Here is an 18,465-nt window from a genome sequence, read left to right as displayed (position 1 = left end):
CACACCCACATAAGGCTGACAACAGGCAGCTATCCCTAAACTTATAATTCAGATTTTCAAAGTTCGCTATTATAGTTCTAATTGCCACATAGATACCGGTAAATGCCCTATTGTTGCATTATAATAAGTCTTCAACTACAAACTAATTAAGGCTTAGAATGAGTTCGAAAACTGAACTAATCTAAGTTTTTGTTCCCTTAACTCACGGTTTAATGTTAAAGCAATAAAGTTTATTTTAGCACTTACGAGGGCAAATAAAAACGTAGTAAAATTTACCATAAAGGTCGTCGTTTCATTGTCATTGTTAAAAAGGAGGCATGTTCGTTTCATTGCTTGGAGTTGTTGCTGAGTAATTGAATACCAGCTGTGGTCGAATTACCTAGACTTAAAATAGTTAGTTCGGAGCCCGGTACCAATCGGTGCGGTTCGGGTAGTTACCGTTCTATACTAGTATTATTCCTTATTCTGTGCTTTTGGTGACTTGTGAATAATATAAGTATTTAAATTTAATAATTTGAGACGTATATAATTAGGTAAGTTGTCAATATTCTATAATAAGCCTTATCCCGTTTCTCACAGGGTCCGCTTACCCAACCTGAAGATTTGACAGGTCCGGTTTTTTACAGAAGCGACTATCTGTCTGACCTTCCAACCCGCGAAGGAAAACCAGCCTAATACAGGTTAGATCATTATACCTTCGAAAATGCATTTCTCGGGAATTTTGGGTTTCCTCACGATGTTTTCCTTCACCGCTGAGCACGTGATAATCATTATGATTCAAACATGAAATCAAAAACAAATTCGACAAACATTGGTTTATACCCGATACCGACCCCGCCGGCGTGGTCGATGATTTCCCTCAATCAGCGCTTATCGCTATCGACCCCTTCGGGTCGCTTAATTCTTTCAAATATTTTTCCTCTCAGACGACGCCCTGAGCCGAGGTTCGCGTCCAACTGGCACCCTCAGACCTGTTGTTTTAAACGTTGTACCGGGTGGGAGCCTTCAGCGCTCCCCATTTGTCCGGCCAAGTAGTTAACGCCATCTGCGGCAAATCTACAATAAGTCACGTCAAAAAAAATTGGTTTAGACCTGTGCTGGATTCGAACCTGCGACCTAAAAGTGAGAAAATAAAGTGAGAAGAAAAATAAATGATGTTTTTACACTGGTGCATGTGTACGTCAGTCACAAATTGCAGTATCGAGATTATAATAGATGTTGAAGTTAGACAATAACCCGCTGAATCCACTTCTCTGGCTCGCGTATATTGAAACTGACTTTATTTCATAGCCAAATACAATCTCGTATTCTAAGAGTCAATATTCATTTCGTAGTATCGAGTATTACTGTTTCGTAGCCTTCGGATCGCCATGAAATAAAACAGCCTGCGAGAAGCGTGAATTGCAAATAACCTAACATAATCTCACGACTATATTCCAGTTTGGGGTAGTCAGAGGTACGGGGGTTTTTTCATGGTCCTACTTATTTGTCCTATTAGTAGGACCACAAGGGAGACCTAAGTAGTTCTTATCATAAGTACCTAACGAATAAATACTTTCTTTCTAACCTATACAGGAAGTAAATTTATGATTCTTCACGTAATAGGACAGACAGAAGTAGGTCTCCCACATGGTCCTACTAATAGGACAAATAAGTAGGACCATGGCTATAGTTTATATTACGCATCTAGCCCGGTGGACAGAGTAATGTAATAACCGCTAAAATTCTCAATCAATCAATCAATAATACTTTATATACAAAGGACATAAACATACGAATAAAACATAAGCACAATAGGCGGCCTTATTGCTAAACTGCAATTTCTGCCAGGCAACCTTAAGGTGAAAGAAGTTTATTCATTGGAGCACGGGCTGGTGCAATAAACATACCACTACTACCATACTTCTCCTACTTCATTCGGGGATACCTATAGCCTTGATGCTATGTTATTTTAACATAATTAATTTTAAAAGTAAGATCTACTCTGAACCAGCTTGCGAGTATGAAACAAGAGAAGTATGTTAGAATCGAAGCAAATGTAATTCCATGGTCTCTGCTTCTTCTTCTTTCTTGTCGTTCCCTCACTGCTGAGGATCGTGATTGTATTCCATAGTCTCTGCTTACACCGGCGGGAAATATGCGGAAGTTTATGTATGTATGTATGTATGAATTGGCCCCGATTCCTGCAGACACCTCCTAATTTTACTTTAAGTTATACCTGTCATTTGCTTATCCGCCAAAAAAGGAAAGGGACAGTTGATTGACAGCTCTTAATTTTAGGAAGAACGAGTAAATGGATGAATAACCCGAGCGAATCAAAAACGTATCTCGCTGGTATGCAAACCGTTTGACGTGTGCTGTAAACTTAATTCTGTCGGGTTATTGGCGGGTGTAAAATTTTTAGACGATTGTTTAGATTTCTGCTTAAAATTGATGTGTGTTCCATAAATTTTATGCTTGTCGATTGGGTAATCGACCGTCCCTTTCTTTTTCGGCGGATAAGAAAATGACAGGTATTAAATTTTATGCTTGTCGATTGGGTAATCGACCGTCCCTTTCTTTTTCGGCGGATAAGAAAATGACAGGTATAACTTAAAATAAAATTAGATGGAATTTATAGGAATTAGGACCATTATGTAATTAATTTTAACCACGCTATAATAGTTACCATGGTACTGTCGCTACTTTTCACATTGCCAGTTCTATTTTCCGCGCGCTTTGATGTTGTTGAAAGTTATGCTGTATAATGGTAAACCTATTCGAATTTCCATTATCTGTTATGTTAATTACAAATTCAATGTGAATACCGATCGTCTGGGATCTAATACATTGTGGGCAACAAATTGAACTTGATTAATTATCTAGTACGATAGCAATATACAGGTTGATAAGCCCCATTGCTGCAGTATAGATCTCATAAATTATTTGGACAGCTTTCACAGTTTAATGTCTGTACACTGTTCGAGCAATTAGTTTTGATTGTCAATGTATAGTAGCTACTCAACCATAGGTACTGTTAAATTGTTGTTTCTATAGTATACAAGGTGGTAGTGACATCGTAACGATAACTTTAACGGATGATTCAGGCTATGATTCTGAGTTGATATCAAGTGGAATTTTCCATCGCAAAAGTATGGAACTGAAATAAATTAATAAAATAATTATAAAAAAAATGTTTCATGAATTTTCCGTCAGGAAATTTCACTTGATAACAACTCAGAATCATGGTTAGAATCATCCCCCAAAGTTTTCGTTACGATGTCCCTAACACTCATACGTACCCGGGGCTACCTGTTAGTATTTGTACATGGTATAAGCAACATGATTCTGGGTTAATATCATTTTTTTTTTCATCTCATCACGTCAAAGTATAGCATTAAGAACAATTTTTTTTTGAACAAAACACAAAAAAAAAACCTGAATTTTGTGATGGAAAATTCCACTTGATATTAAATCAGAATCATGGTCTCAATCATTCCCCTCAGTATTCGTTACGATGACGTAATGATGATAGATGGATATGAAATCACCGTATGGTGGCAGGTACTTTATTTTAGCCTGTCGTCTGTATAAAGGTCCAGCATGGACATAAAAAGGACTTTCGTAAACCTCTCAGGTATATTGGCGAAAAATGTGAACGATTTCGCTATAAGCCGGCTTTTATCACAAAATGTCTATGAAGCCGATATTAGACATGCCTTGGACTCGAGCTAGCCTTCGGAATACTTGTCATAGTTCATTTAATATGTATTTAATTTAGGCATGTTTCCCTAAAATTTTGGATATTGAGAAAGGCATGTTCTCATTGTAAACTAGAGAATTTTGTGAGATTCCTTTAAATACACGTGGCAATATTTTTACGAATTTAATGTTCATTTTTAACCCCCGGCGCAAAAACGACCGGGTGTTATAAGTTTGACGTGTCTGTGTGTGTGTAAATGTGTACGTGTCTGTCTGTGGCATCGTAGCTCCCAAAGGGATGATCCGATTTTAATGCGGTTTTTTTGTTTAAAAGGTATATCAGTCGAGAGTGTTCTTAGCTATTTTTGCTTTTTATAGCGTTTACCATTTTTAACCTTTTGTCATAATAATAATTGCGTACTTACTTTTTTTTTGATCAGCGGTGTTTTGAATTTTTAAATTAATTTTTTATGGGTTTTTTTTTCATACTAGAGATCATTATCATAATTATCAATATCAATTCAGTTCTTGATTAATGGCTTTGGTTTGATCAAAAATCTGTCAGTATCACGCAATGAAAAAAAATATATGAATATGTCTTTCTAAGCATATTTATTTTTCATCGACTTATTTCTTTAGGAACTTACCCATAACGATAACCATGTTACCTTTTATTAACTTTACAGTCACAGAGTCGGAATATAACATTTCGAGATTTTATCCTCTCTCAAATCTCTATTTGATCAAAGCGTATTTTGCCTAGTCCTCATTTCAAGCATTTTCACAATCTTTTGTGCTGGAACTGTTAGGTAGTGGTGAGTGGGGCCTTTCCCAGCTTTTCACAATAACGCTGAAAATGTGAGATAAAAATGTTGATGAGTCCCTTCTGAAATGTTACGAGAAATAATGTCGGGGACGTATGTTTAGAAAATGTGGAATGGAATTAAATTTTGTATGCGGAATTGTAGCTATTACACGGTTACCCACGTAGCTGCACGGTAGTCAACATATTAGTATTAATATTACCTTACCTGTCCATTGACACCATTAGACCACCAGGTCTAATGGCCACAATGACCACATTGACAGAAAATCAAAATTCCAGGCTCAAGGTCTGCCAAAGAGCGATTGAGCGTAGTGTGTTAGGTGTCAAACGAATTGATCGAGTCCGAAACACAACACTGCGTTCAAAAACGGGAATCGCTGATGTGGGACGAAAAGCCACCAGACTCAAATGGGATTGGACCGGACATATTAACGCATGCATCCTCACAGGTGGGCACGGATCGTTACGAATTGGGTGCCTCATGACGGGTACAGGCGTCGTGGTAGACCTCGAAAGAGATAGCGTGACGACTTGGACGCTTGCCGGAGGGACTGTCCGGAGTACGCACAGGACCGCGAAAAATGAAAAGAAGAAGGGGAGGCCTTTGCCCAGCAGTGGGATCTTGTTGGCTAGATTAGAATAGAATATTATCATGTATACATCATGTTCATCATTACTTCTTTTCTTTTGTGAGTTTTGAGATCAATCACCGATACATCGACCCTAGTATCAGGGTTTCTATTAAGCCGGCAAAGGATCCTGACATGGCTCTATGTAAGAACTACATGCTTTCTTAAGTAAATAGTAACTGAAACCGACTGGGTAACGTGCCATCAGAAACACGCATCATCTTACATTCGGACAGTCGGGTGACCAGCCTGCAATCTGTCCAAACAAAACTGGGGATCAAAAAGTGAATTTTGTGATATGTCCCTCCATGATTCGAACCCAAAACTTTCAGATTGTGAGCCCAACGCTTACCCATTTGGCATCGAGACATCATTAGCTACAGACGTCTCTCACAGACAACTCTCATAATTATCCCGTCTCGTGTATAAATGTATGTTTGTTTGTTCATCCGATTTACCGAAATCATCTAACCTAATACACATACCTAATAAATCAAATACATAATACATGTTATTATTGGCTACAATCATCTTTTTCGCCCAGAAAATATTTGCCAAATAACTTTCGATATTATTAAGACCGTGCCTGATATACAATAAGGAAACTCGGGTCGCCAAACAAGGTATTATTTATACATTGTATTAAGTTTACGCGGTTATTATCATAATTAAAACACATAACAACGGGTTCTTACCGCGTTTAAAGTAGGGATATGAGCCACCAATCACAACCAATCTACTCCAATCCCATTCTACCCATTACCATTGTACACCAATCTCATCAGTCATCCCGTGATCATGGCACTTGCAACAGTGTCGAAATATCGGGAGTCTCATATCCCTACTTTAAACGCGGTAAGAACCCGTTATTATGTGTTTTGATTAAGGTATTCTTTGCTGAATACAAACGGAATAATTAATTACAAGCCACTTGTGGTCGAGGTAGGAATCAATAAACATACGCCAATTGGGGTATACAGAGGTACATCCATCGCAAGATGAACTAAGTACCCACACCTCACCGAGCTTTCTGTTAGACCAACGTGACAGGTAGGTATCGCCGTCTTTAAGGGTCGAGCCAACTGTGTTAGTGAAAATAACTCATTGGTGCAAGTCCGGTACCGGGTATCAAACTGGCGTTTTTCATTTGAGAATCAAGCCGGTAAACTATAGAACCACGGTGACTTAGAAGTATTAGCTAGACGTATTTTTTACGGTTTCGTATGTCGTAAATTACAGTACTTAAAAGTCACTTTTTAACTTTGTCACGAGTTCTATTATCCTTATTTATTAAATCCATTTTTCTTTTGACGTTACTTATTGTAGATTTCCTGCAGATGGCATTATCTACTTGGCCGGACAAATGGGGACCGCTGAGGGATCTCACCCGGTACAAAATTTAAGACAACAGGCCTGAGGGTGCGTCGTCTGAGGGGATAATATTTGAAAGAATTAATTTCGAATATGGAATTTCGATTTTTCATACAAAATCCGAACCCGTTATAAAACTTTATAGTCGTATAATATTTACTTCCTGTTGAACAATCTACGTTTACCCCATGTAATGCATTAGAAGCATAAATATAATGACACGGCAAATAACTGCTAAAAGGGTCATGAAAGTGGTACGTGGTATTTTGCTTTTAGTTTCATAACAATATTGAGCTATTACGGGGAAACTGAAAGCTTAAGCTGATAGTGGATAATATACACAACACGTTAAACATCCCCATAATACATTTATAGAATAGAAAACTGCTTTCGGCAATCTGCTGTCATCCATTCGCAAGACGTACCCACACCATCTCAGCTGGTGCTTCATAATGAGCGCTTCTATCCCGGACATGCCAGCAGAATTACGAATTACAAGCCCTCCTGCAACTATAGGTACGTTTAATTCTGCTGGCCAGTTATTCAGTGCGCCATGTGGCCAAACCTTCAAATCGAAGTTCGGTTTTGCTAGCCACATTAGAGCCTACCATAACATCGACCTGGGATAGACATTTAGGAGTCGCCGTCGCCGGACACGGCTTGGATGATGATGATGATGATGATGATGATGATGATGACATTTATGAATCTTATGGCATACTTTTTAAGGTGACTTATCGTAGATTTTTTACATATGGCATGAACTACATACAAACTTGGCCTGGTAGATGGCATAGTTATGTACGTTTAGAGTATGTATTATATAAACTTTAGTTTATTTTTAGGTAGGTACCAAGCCTACTTATGTCTTGTTGCATCAATCCGCATTAAAGTTTGGTAAATGTTTGTTTCCTGGTAGTGGTTGCCTGGAAGAAATTGCTCTAGATCAATAATGCCGCCCAAATTGTGCAGTATTCATGTGTTATGTCTGATTGTTCAAATTTAGTTCTGTGTAATAAAGTATATTTGATTTGATTTCATTTGATGGGGTGCGAATCCTGAATGTATGTCGTCACCATATTAATATGTACACACTTGAGTACCATGTCACATTATTTCTTTTTCACAGATTGAACTGTAAGTCTCACTAAATACCAAATATCTTAAAGCGTCAGCGTTCTAACTGGGAACATGATTATTGCGCATGACTGTATAACATAATGGGCGTAACTGCCAAGAAGCAAATACTGTCAAAACCAGATCTGATCGATATTTCTTACAGCTTATATACAGGGTGTTAGTAACACCGTAATGAAAAAAGTTAGTACGTCTATTTGACTATATCTATTAAAAACGACAGTAGGTATTTTCTCTGTGGGAAATTTCTGAATCATCCCCCTTATTCAGTTTTCGTTACGGTGGTGACACCGTAATCGCTAATAACATCATTTATACAGGGTGTTAGTGATAACACCCTGTATAAATGATAAGCGATTTGCAAGTGTCCTGTCACCATAAGGTTCATCATATCCATCTTAGGACTTGGTATCAACTGTAAGTCGGCTTTCGTTGTTTGAAGCTCTGCCTATTCCATTAGGGATAGCGGGCGTGAATTTGTGTATATATGTGTATTAGTGTCGTCAAGAAATCGAGTTCTTAAATACATAAGCTAATATTTTCCACACGTTAATACTACTAAGGCAAAAGCGCTGACAGAGCATAATATTTTCATAGAAACATTATGAGAAGCTGTCTCTGTTATAACGCCATACATTGCGCGACCAAATGAAGATATATAACGCCGCTTTACTTGCAGGATATAAGGAAGAGTGTGGAAAAATAAGGATGGAAATTAACTAAAGAGAGGGATGATGCTAAGTAAATGATCTGAGAGAATAATACTTATGATAAGGAAATGGCTGCTGGCTGTTTATTGTGCTAGTGCAGTCGAGGAACTGAAGACATTGTGTCAATCTTTACACAACAGGGTTCGAACTGGTAATAAAATAATGGTGAAAAACATTTTAAGTAACATTTAATAAGTAGCTCAGAACAAAAGTACCCTTTCAATGCTGCAGAAATCCGACCCGGAGGTCCCGGGTTCTAATCTCGGTGGGGACATATCACAAAAATCACTTTGTGTTTAATTAGGACGTTACAGGGTAATCACCTAATTGTCCAAAAAGTAAGATGATCCGTGCTTCGGAAGGCACGTTAAACCCGGGAAAGTAAGTAAGTAGTCGTTACATGGGCCATGTCAGGGGCCTTTAGTGGCTCAATAATAACCCTGACACCAGAAGAAGATTTCAATTAAGATAGATGTTTTATGTCGTTTTAAGCATTTTGTCTCATTGCGCCTCGTAGGTACATTTTCTTCGCAGTTATTTCGTATTTTCTTGACGGTCTAAAACACAGTGCTTCAGCATTTTAACTATAATGATCTGTCTTAAAATTTTAGCTTTGAGCACAATAAAATAGGCGTGGAATGTTCTAGAGCGAGTCTGTAACGTCATTAGGGGTAAGTGGTTGTCCACGTTCAAGTTGGCTTAGTGTAAGGGTGTGAGTAGGAGCACAGCGGGAAGCGGGGCGATATGAAAAGCCCTTGCGATTATTACATACACAAATGTCGTTTCTGCACATACACTACACATGATGCAGTATTGTATAGACGCAAATAAGCATGCCGCCTTAACTCGTGCATGCGAGCAGGTCAGACTGTTCACACGTACTCCTTAATAAATAATAAATAAATTTATTTCACACAACAACAACAATTTACATATTTTTAAACATTACATTAACAATAAAATAAAATTTTGTTGGTGGCTATTTAAAAGCAAAAGGTAACCCTGTCTCTCAAACTACGAGACCTGTATCTTGAGAGGCAGTCCTTACTCCTTAGGTACGTCTTACAGATGAAGTAGGTTCGCAAATAGGGATCGGGTAATCGAGCACGTACCGACGCGGGGAAGAGTATCCCCTCTATACGTAGAATGATGGTCTATTCTATTATGGGGTGCTAGCGTGTTGTCACTAAGGTGTTGGTAGTTAAAAGTTACAGCTAGTAATGTCGCTCTGGGGGCTTGAAACTATAAATCGTTTCATTGAGTTCCCCACTGTCGTCCAGATAAGTACATGATTCTAACAACTCCAAATATGTACCTGGAATGCCCCATAAAGTCTGTTTTTACTTAAACAACTAAAAATTAGGAGTCAGAGTAGTAATAATTTATTCTATCTTGTAGGCCTTTTCGTCAGAGCCTACGAGCAGAGAATCATATTATTGATGTATTGCTTTCATTCAGAACAGCATCACATCTTAGGCTGTTGTGGGTGGGGGCATGAACTAAATATGATTTTATATCAGTTTTAGTCAGTCTTGATCGATAGGGCTGGCGTAACAATCTTTGTTAAAAGCCCTTAAGTAAATAAAAGAATTAAAAAAAAACTACTCCATAATTACTCTCATCGCTGACTTGTTAACTTATGGTAGTCTATTAGTACCGTATAGGTGTGAATGCTTACCTGCATTTACTTTAGGCCGCTTAGGGAATTACACCTCCAGCCTGTAACAAACCCACCGGCGTTATGACGGTGTGCATTTAGGCTAAACTGAATGCCAGCATTCGACATGCTCGTTTCGCCCGTTGCCGTCCAGAATAGTTTTATAGGTGCATTTGATCCAGCTGTCTCTTTATCCAGCTAGGCGGTTCTCTAAAAGCAAAGTCGCTGTCCATCCGTCGACGAACCGTCAACGACTAATTGTCAAACCTGAGTCGCCGCATTTTGACGAGACTTATTGTATATTTGCCGCAGATGGCATTAACTACTTGGCCGGACAAATGGGGAGCGCTGACTGACTACAGGTCTTTAGAGAATCACACGAATCGCGGCCACATTATCGTTGTCGCCTCCGTCCGCTATCTAGTATACAGCCTTAGCTTAGTCTTTGGCCGTGTTCAACCACATGTTCTAAGTAAAATGCATTGAAACTGCTTTAACTTGCTCAACTGCGTGCAGAGGTCTGGAAAAGCGGGAAATGTTATTTAAGTGCATTTGCTCGATGTTTGATTGTACGGCAAAGAGCAGATAGATCTGTTGTCAAGTTTTGTTTTAAAAAATATCAAAGATGATATAAGTGTCACCTACATTATGAAAAACTGTAGATCTCGGTTATTAAAATTTCGGGCGCTGAGAGCACAGCGCTCCGGTTGCAGCAAATGTACAAAAAAAGTTATTAAAGTATGTCAAAAAAATGTTGAGTTAATGGTTTTTGTATCATAACACAAATAAAAATAAGTCACGTATTTAAGTATTAAAACACGGACATGTTTGTCGTATGCACCTTGAGCGGTCGGCACGGATCGTCACGCATTGGGTGCCTCATGACGGGTACAGGCGTCGTGGTAGACTTCGAAAGAGATGGCGTGACGACTTGGACGCTTGCCGAAGGGACGAAGTACGCACAGGGCCACGAAAAATGGAAAGAGGAAGGGGAGGCCTTTGCCCAGCAGTGGGATCTTGTACGCTACATTAGATTAGAAGTATTAAAAGGTAATTTTATCAAGTTAAGTGGTGTAACGTAGATAAAATTGTTTAAAGAAAGGCGCTTCTGCATTAGGTAAATGCTTTGAAAAACTAATACTTTAATTAAAAGGAAGCTTTACGCGAAAATAAAACGAAAGTTAGGTACAATACACTTTTTTCATTGTGCTCTTAATTACGCGACACTATTCTATTGTAGTACAAAAGCGTTGTTGCTCCTAGATTTCAACTTTTTGTAACTCTATAAACCTTTATACGTGCTTCCTAGTTTCTTGAGTTACGGAACTAGTGCTAGTTACGATCAATGTTTTCAAGTTCTTTTCTAAACACTCTATTGAGTTTCCAATCATGTATTGCTCAAGAAGTATTGTATGATATACATTAATGCAGAATGAAAAATAAGAAAATAGCCCAGCTTAAAGAAAAAAGGAATCACTCACGTGAACAGGTTCTGTATTCTTCTCACCAGGCCTGTTTTTTGTTGACAGCACAAGTAGAAATGACGGCAGTCTTTTCATTTGCAATTATTCAGCGGCGGCGGTACATTTAGGATTATTTTAAATATTTGCGGAAAAAAAAACGTATTAGCGATAAAAGCATAAAAAACAAAAGTCACTATCACCGTCGGGATTCACACACACGAAAGTAAAAAGTTTTTAATTATTAGTTTTCTTTTTAAATGCATAAAGTGTTATGGTGTGTTTCCCTTGGGTACTCGTATTAACAGAAATATAAAAGATAGAACAAGTGGCTCATAAAAGTATTTAGAAAGAATTTTCGTTGCAGTTTACTGAAACTAAATCACACTGGTATTCTGCGACGGTTCAAATTACTCGTAGTTTGAAACCTAATATCCACAAATCAATATGGAATTCAAATTGAACGTAGGAGCTATGTTACATAAGACGAATTATTATTATTCCAAATTGGAAATTGCTGGAATAAACTATTACGGCAATACGAATCCTAATTTAAATCATCCATATTTAAAAGTAGAAATGAGGTCATTGCGTAGCATCTGCGGTGTTAAATTGAATGATAGAGTGAGAAACAGCATGATAAGAGAGAGATGTGGTGTTAAAGACAATATAGACTAATATTGAGAAGGGAATGTTAAGTTGGTTTGGACACGTAGAGCGGATGAAGGATAATAGGATTACGAGCAGTATATAAAGCGAAAGTTGGTGGTAGGGCTGGCAGAGGAAGATCTAGAAGGATGTACTTTGACCAAATAGGAAAAAAAAAGAAAAAAAACCTTAGATAAGGTTCAGTACGATATACTCTGAATCGGCTTGTGTGTATGAAACGCTTAATGAATGTGGAAGAAGCAAGAGAAGTGTGTCAGGTTCGAAGCAAATGGAGTTCCATAGTCTCTGCTTACCCCGGTGGGAAATAGGCGGGAGTTTATGTGTGTATGTATATAATTATGTTATTAGGAATTCAGACTCATTACTCAATACGTACTAAGAATGTCGAATTCAAGAAAAGAAAAATTATTGACTGAAACCTCTCAACTAGGCGACACCAGTCGAGCTATAAATGTTCCCGGAGATGTGGGCTGATATTCGACGACGTCGCCAAATAAGGCTTTAACTGTATGACAATGAGCAGTTTTCCAGTGATTTTCATTATTATACAGAGCTGGCTCACATCACTTTAGGAATTTTCTATGGCATGATAATTATTTTATCATCATCAATTTAAGAGCCACGCTCTACTACTTTTGATAATATTTAGCGTTCCCATATTCAAGGGCAGTTGTCCGATAATAGAATGTCCGTTTAAAAACCAAACCCCATTGTTTAACTATTGTGTCTGGAAATGAGCCGCAAGAGGATAATTTAGTAAACATTTTAAACAAAAATTTCTTTAATAAAATTACAAATTAAATATTAATATAATTATAACACAGAGAGAGATAATTATAAATTAACAATTCAAGAATATTTTAAATACAAGTAAATTATTTATAAGTAGTATTTTTCTTCTTCTTAACTACTGAAAAACTCCTCATTAGATGTCGGGGGAAGTCTGGCCACGTCGTCCTATGTTTCCGGAGACACATTTCACTCGAGAAATGTTGCCTACTGGAGACGAGACTTAATAACTTTAGGTGGAAGTAACACTCTTATCATTGAATAAGGAATAATACAACGTACAGAACGGCAACTCTCCGCTCTCCACCAGCGGCTGAGCTAGGTTTACTTCACCCCCCCCTCGGTCTCACTTTATATTAATCGTATGGGCGTCAGACGTCACGCACACAGATGCGCGAACGATAACGTCAATGTGTAGTGTCTGTGCCAAGCGAGATTTTTGGTATGAAGTACCCAGGGTAAGTAAACAGCCTCCGTGGTCTAGTGGTTAGAGCGCTAGCCTCACGATCTGGAGGTCTGGGTTCGATTCCCTATGGGGACATTGTCGATATCACTTTGTGAGACTGTCCTTTGTTTAGTAAGGACTTTACAGGCTTGAATCACCTGATTGTCTGAAAAAATATGTTGATTCCGTGCTTCGGAGGGCACGTTAAGCCGTTGGTCCCGGCTATTAGCCGTAAAAACACCTCCACCAACCCGCAGTGGAGCAGCGTGGTGGAGTATGCTCCATACTCTCCGGTTGATTGAGGGGAGGCCTGGGCCCAGCAGTGGGACGTATATAGGTTATTTATGTATACCCAAGGTGTGCTTATATGAATTCATCTGCATTCATGTTTTATTCGCAGGGAAACTTTTTAATAGAAGGCTCATACTGAGCATAATAGTTTAGGAAGAAAACGTTTTCGGTCATTAAAAATCTACCAGTGAACATTTCAGTGCCTGCTAGTTTTTTCGAGTTATGAACTTTACTTAAGTTTCATGAAGCGTGATTTCTCATTTAATTTAGTTAGTGACTTTCTATACTTATTTTCAACGCTGATAAAAGTTTTATAATTTTGAGTTGAATTTCATAAAAGGTTATTTCCTTTATCGATTGTAAACTTTGATCATTTGTTTACATAGGTACTTATATAATTTAATTTATTTTCTTACTTGGAGCATAAAGAGGGGGCGCACGTGGTGTCTTATAAGGAAATCAAGGAATTGGCCTTTGGTACAAGAATGGATAAAGCTACACCGACAAGAGCGTGGCTCTTAAATTCATGATGATGAATTGGCTTATCTCGGACTTTGTTACATTGTTGCTTAAGTATATTGTTTTTTTTATTTACTTATACATAAAATAATTTCAAAAATAATTTCAAAAAACTAAAAATGGAGTCCTGTACTAGATTCAAGATAAATTAGGAAGTTCTGATTACTAAATAAAGACACGTCTAATACTAACGAAAACATTATTTTTTTCTTTCTATTTAACTTATTTATGAATATTAATCAACAAAAATTGACGTTTAGTAAGTTTAGTAGCTGACTTGACTAGTTGGAAACTAGCCTATTGAAACGGTGAAAATGGTGAAATATTCGCCTCACTTAGTAGTAAAATAACGTAGACCGTACCTCATTACCTCATTTTTATATTATATTTCCTTGGTTTTGTATTAAAATACCTACAAATTTTTATTTTTTTTGTTTCAGGTGGCGGTGGCGGAGGCCAAGGTGTATCGGTATCCACTCAGGTAAGGTTTAAAAAGATGTTATTCTATAAAATAACAATACTCAAAGAACAGTAACACATTTTATAATATTCTACGCAGAAAACTACTACTTATGTATTTACTGAGTAATTAAATTCTGTGTCGTCTCTACATGATAATGACCGCTTCGAGAAAGATTCAGGTATTTGGCAGGACCCAAACCCTTTTGTTTCGTCGTCCGAGGGACCTCCGCCAGGTTTTGATTTGCCGTGGCTTACCTGGAAGTCTCTTAATAGACTTCGGACTCAGGTGGGCCGAAGTAAGGACAATTTGTTCAGGTGGCGTTTCTCGGATGGCTCGGACTTAAAGTGCAAGTGCGGCACTATTCTCCAAACGATGGAACATCTTACATCGTGTCCTGCGTGCCCGAACACCTGCACGCAGGAGGATCTGATGAGCGCTGCAGATAGCGCCATACGTGTTGCCAAGTTTTGGGTCGATACTATTTAGTTTTCTATCGACACGATAAGAAAAAGATGAAATTGTTGCCGAGACTAACGGGTTACCTTCACCTTGTGATTGTTCCCACCGGGAATCAAACCCAGGACCTCCCTTCAGACAATTGCCCTGACCCGTAGACTAGTTCCTATCTACATACTCATAGAAACTTATACAAAAGTAGAAAGATATAGCGAACATTTGTCTCCTCCTTTTCTTCAATTTTACTAAGAATTCTTAATCTCTAAGGCTTTATTGAAGCTGTTGTTGGAATCCATTAAAATGTGATTTCGTCCTAATGAAATTCCGTCTAGCGCATAAAGAGTGAAACCCTTTGTTCCAAGGCCCCAGGTGTTTGCTCTTATGGAGATTTAAGTAAGAGACGAGACGCGAATAACCGATTTTTGAACATTTGTATAAAGTTATTGGGGTTGGTGGCACCAGATACTCGTATTGTTGTAAAATAGCATCCACTTTGAAACTTCTGTGCCTTGTTATGTTACCACCATTCTATCGTTCGTAACGTTATATACGGTTTTATTAAACATCGCGCAAGATTGAAAAATAGAAGTCAAAGTTTTTCGCGAACAACACATAAATATCTGCTTGCTTTTCGTCTTCTTTCAAATATGCTTCCTCTCAGACGACGCCCTGAGCCGAGGTTCGCGCCCAACTGGGGACCGTCAGGCCTGTCGTCTTCAATTTTGTACCGATACGGCTCACCTTCTATCACGTTGGTCTATCCGAAAGTTCGGTTAGGTGTGGGTTCTTAGATCATCTTACGATGGATGTACTTTTGACTACCCGAATTGGTCAATGCGCCTCCTTCTAGGTCTTCCTCCTCTCTGCCAGTCCCACCAACAACCTTCGCCTTTTAGACCGCTTTTATAATCCTATTCTTCATTCGTTCTACGTGTCCAAACCAACTTAACATTCCGTTCACAATCTTAGTTTCAAGGAAAAAAAAAACGAGAAAAATTTGAAGCATATGAGAACAGTAACATTTTTTATCGGCACTTCCCTACAACTTAATAAAAGGGATTAAAGAACAGCTTTGCATAAAACTCAATATTGAAGCTGTTTTACTTAAACCGTTGTAAAAAGGTCGTTCGAGTTTGAGCGAAGCTTCCATTCTTGCATCCATTTTAATTACTATTCATTATTACATAGGAATTTTCCATAGCGATTTTCAATGAGGCTGAATTTCTTACAATTATTTCACTACAAAGTATACCTATCTGGTCAAACTGTCTTTTGCAACTTCCTTAATATCTCGTCCAACAGAATCCAAAGTATAACACCACTTTTTTGGGTTTTCTTGATTTTTTAATTATTTTCGACGGTTCATGCTTTTTTTTGACGTGACTTATTGTAGATTTGCCGCAGATGGCACTAACTACTTGGCCGGACAAATGGGGAGCGCTGAAGGCTCTCACCCGGGACGGTTCATGTGTGGATATGATAATCGTAACATAAACTCACGAATTTATTTCCAAATTATGCTAGTCAGACGTGCATTCATCGCAAAATGAACTTGAAAGACGATAAAAAATAAGAATGCACAACGCTGATTATTCCAAACATTGTTATTTTGGAAGTTGACAAGGAAACACGTGTCTACTTTTAGTGAACTAATAATATGATGAATAATTAGGTTATCTGCCACTGCTCACGCTAGTGGCTCATATGTGGCAATTAGTAAATATCTGAAATCCCAGTGAAGAAGTAAATTTCTGAATCTCAGTAAGTTTTACACTTACATTTTTATATATTGGATGTCGCAAACATTAATGTCAAAATTTTTTTTTACTAAGTATTATTTTTTTGCTCTGGCAATAACTTTTCACTAAAGCCATGGACTTTGCCGACGGCAAACATTTCTCTTGTATCTTTTACTAATGTAAATAATATCCTAGTTTATTCAGTACAGCCCGCTTATCACCACAACTTAGAGTTTTATTTTACATTGAGCTAACATCGCCTCCAACGCTAGAGTCTCTTATGTTTGTTTTCTAAGATTAATTTTTATATAATTATTATGTAATAGATATTGTTACATAACAAAATGTTAGGAATTTTTTGAAAGAATTCACCGTTCTGTACCTTTCCTTGTCATAATAATCTTGTAAAAAGTCGTGCGGAATTTGTTGAAAAAATGTCGCTTAAATGAGTGAATAATTGGCGAAAGTTTATCTTCATATTTTGGCTAATTTGGGCCTTAGAATTTGGTAAGTGCCGGCTATATAAAACATTTTATTATTTCTGTTAATAAAGATAAGGAGCCTGATTTGTTTTTATTTGATATGAGATATAAAGTTTTATTCGACATTGTATCAAAAATTACAAATCGAGAACATCTTGTTTATTTTGATGTCAGTCAAAAAGTTCTAAAATGACCGAAACAATTATGGTTTAACATTAGCTATAAACAAAATATGGTTATGACGAATAATTTGTTTAAAACTGAATTTTGTTACTTAAGTACTTAAAAAATTCTCAGCTAGTATAATTCAACGAGAATTCAACACAACAAACAGGATTCAAACAACACAACCAATCATGACGAGTAAAAGCCTGTAATGCAAGCTAAAAGCATTGTTGTGTAGCAGAACAAAAAGTTAAGAACGAGCTGCAGGCCTTTGGGAAACTTCAGCTCAACTGCAATGTAACTGTTACCCAACTGTCATTCAACTATTATCCAACTGTAATTCAAAACTCAAGCATCGCTGTTTCTTTGAATTAATTTGAGATATCTAGTTTCCATTTCATCGGGTGAAAAGATAAGGCTATTTTATTTATTCCAAGCTTATTTTCTTGGAGAAAATTTGCAGTGCACTGGCGAGGATTTTTCAATTAAGTTCTGTTATTAATTCTGTTATGGAGATGACTCTCTTTGTAGGGCGAAACAAATTAAATCCTTAAGGATGACACGGTTCAAAAGGGTGACAAATTGCGCTTGTTATTAAAGTGAAGGATATAAATTAATGTAATTTATATGAGAGCAGTACCCGCGTTGAAATGGGATTAAGGTAGGTTACGTCACTTTATATTTAATCGAAGGATCTTATGGCTCATTAGGTGCTTATTTAACAACTTTAGTTACAATTAAAACGACCATTTATAAGATGTACAAAATTCATACACAAAATTTATAAAGATCCGTATCGTTCCTTTCTCAGGTCATCTTATAATTTATGATTTTTACGTAATATTAAGGGGAGGCCTGTGCCTAGCAGTGACACGTATAAAGGTTGTACTGCTATGTATGTATGTGGAGCCGTGGTAGCCCAGTTAGTAGAACGCTTGCCTCCCACTTTGAGGTCGCAGGTTCGAATCCAGCACGG

At 37.6% G+C, this 18,465-nt stretch overlaps 1 protein-coding gene across 8 annotated transcripts in view; it reads left to right on the top strand.

The window, feature by feature from the left end:
- LOC126373752 (uncharacterized) overlaps window positions 1-18,465 on the top strand; it is a 294,196-nt gene that overhangs the window by 213,688 nt on the left and 62,043 nt on the right. For all 8 annotated transcript variants that reach the window (XM_050020006.1, XM_050020007.1, XM_050020002.1 and 5 more), the window contains exon 2: window positions 14,625-14,665. In XM_050020006.1, coding sequence (XP_049875963.1) covers window positions 14,625-14,665 — 41 coding nt within the window. The remainder of the gene's footprint in view (window positions 1-14,624; window positions 14,666-18,465) is intronic.

Source organism: Pectinophora gossypiella, chromosome 16 (genome assembly GCF_024362695.1).
Source record: "Pectinophora gossypiella chromosome 16, ilPecGoss1.1, whole genome shotgun sequence".
In the NCBI taxonomy this organism is placed as follows: domain Eukaryota; kingdom Metazoa; phylum Arthropoda; class Insecta; order Lepidoptera; family Gelechiidae; genus Pectinophora; species Pectinophora gossypiella.
Note: the sequence above shows the minus strand (reverse complement) of the source record. Positions and strands in the feature narration are given on the sequence as shown.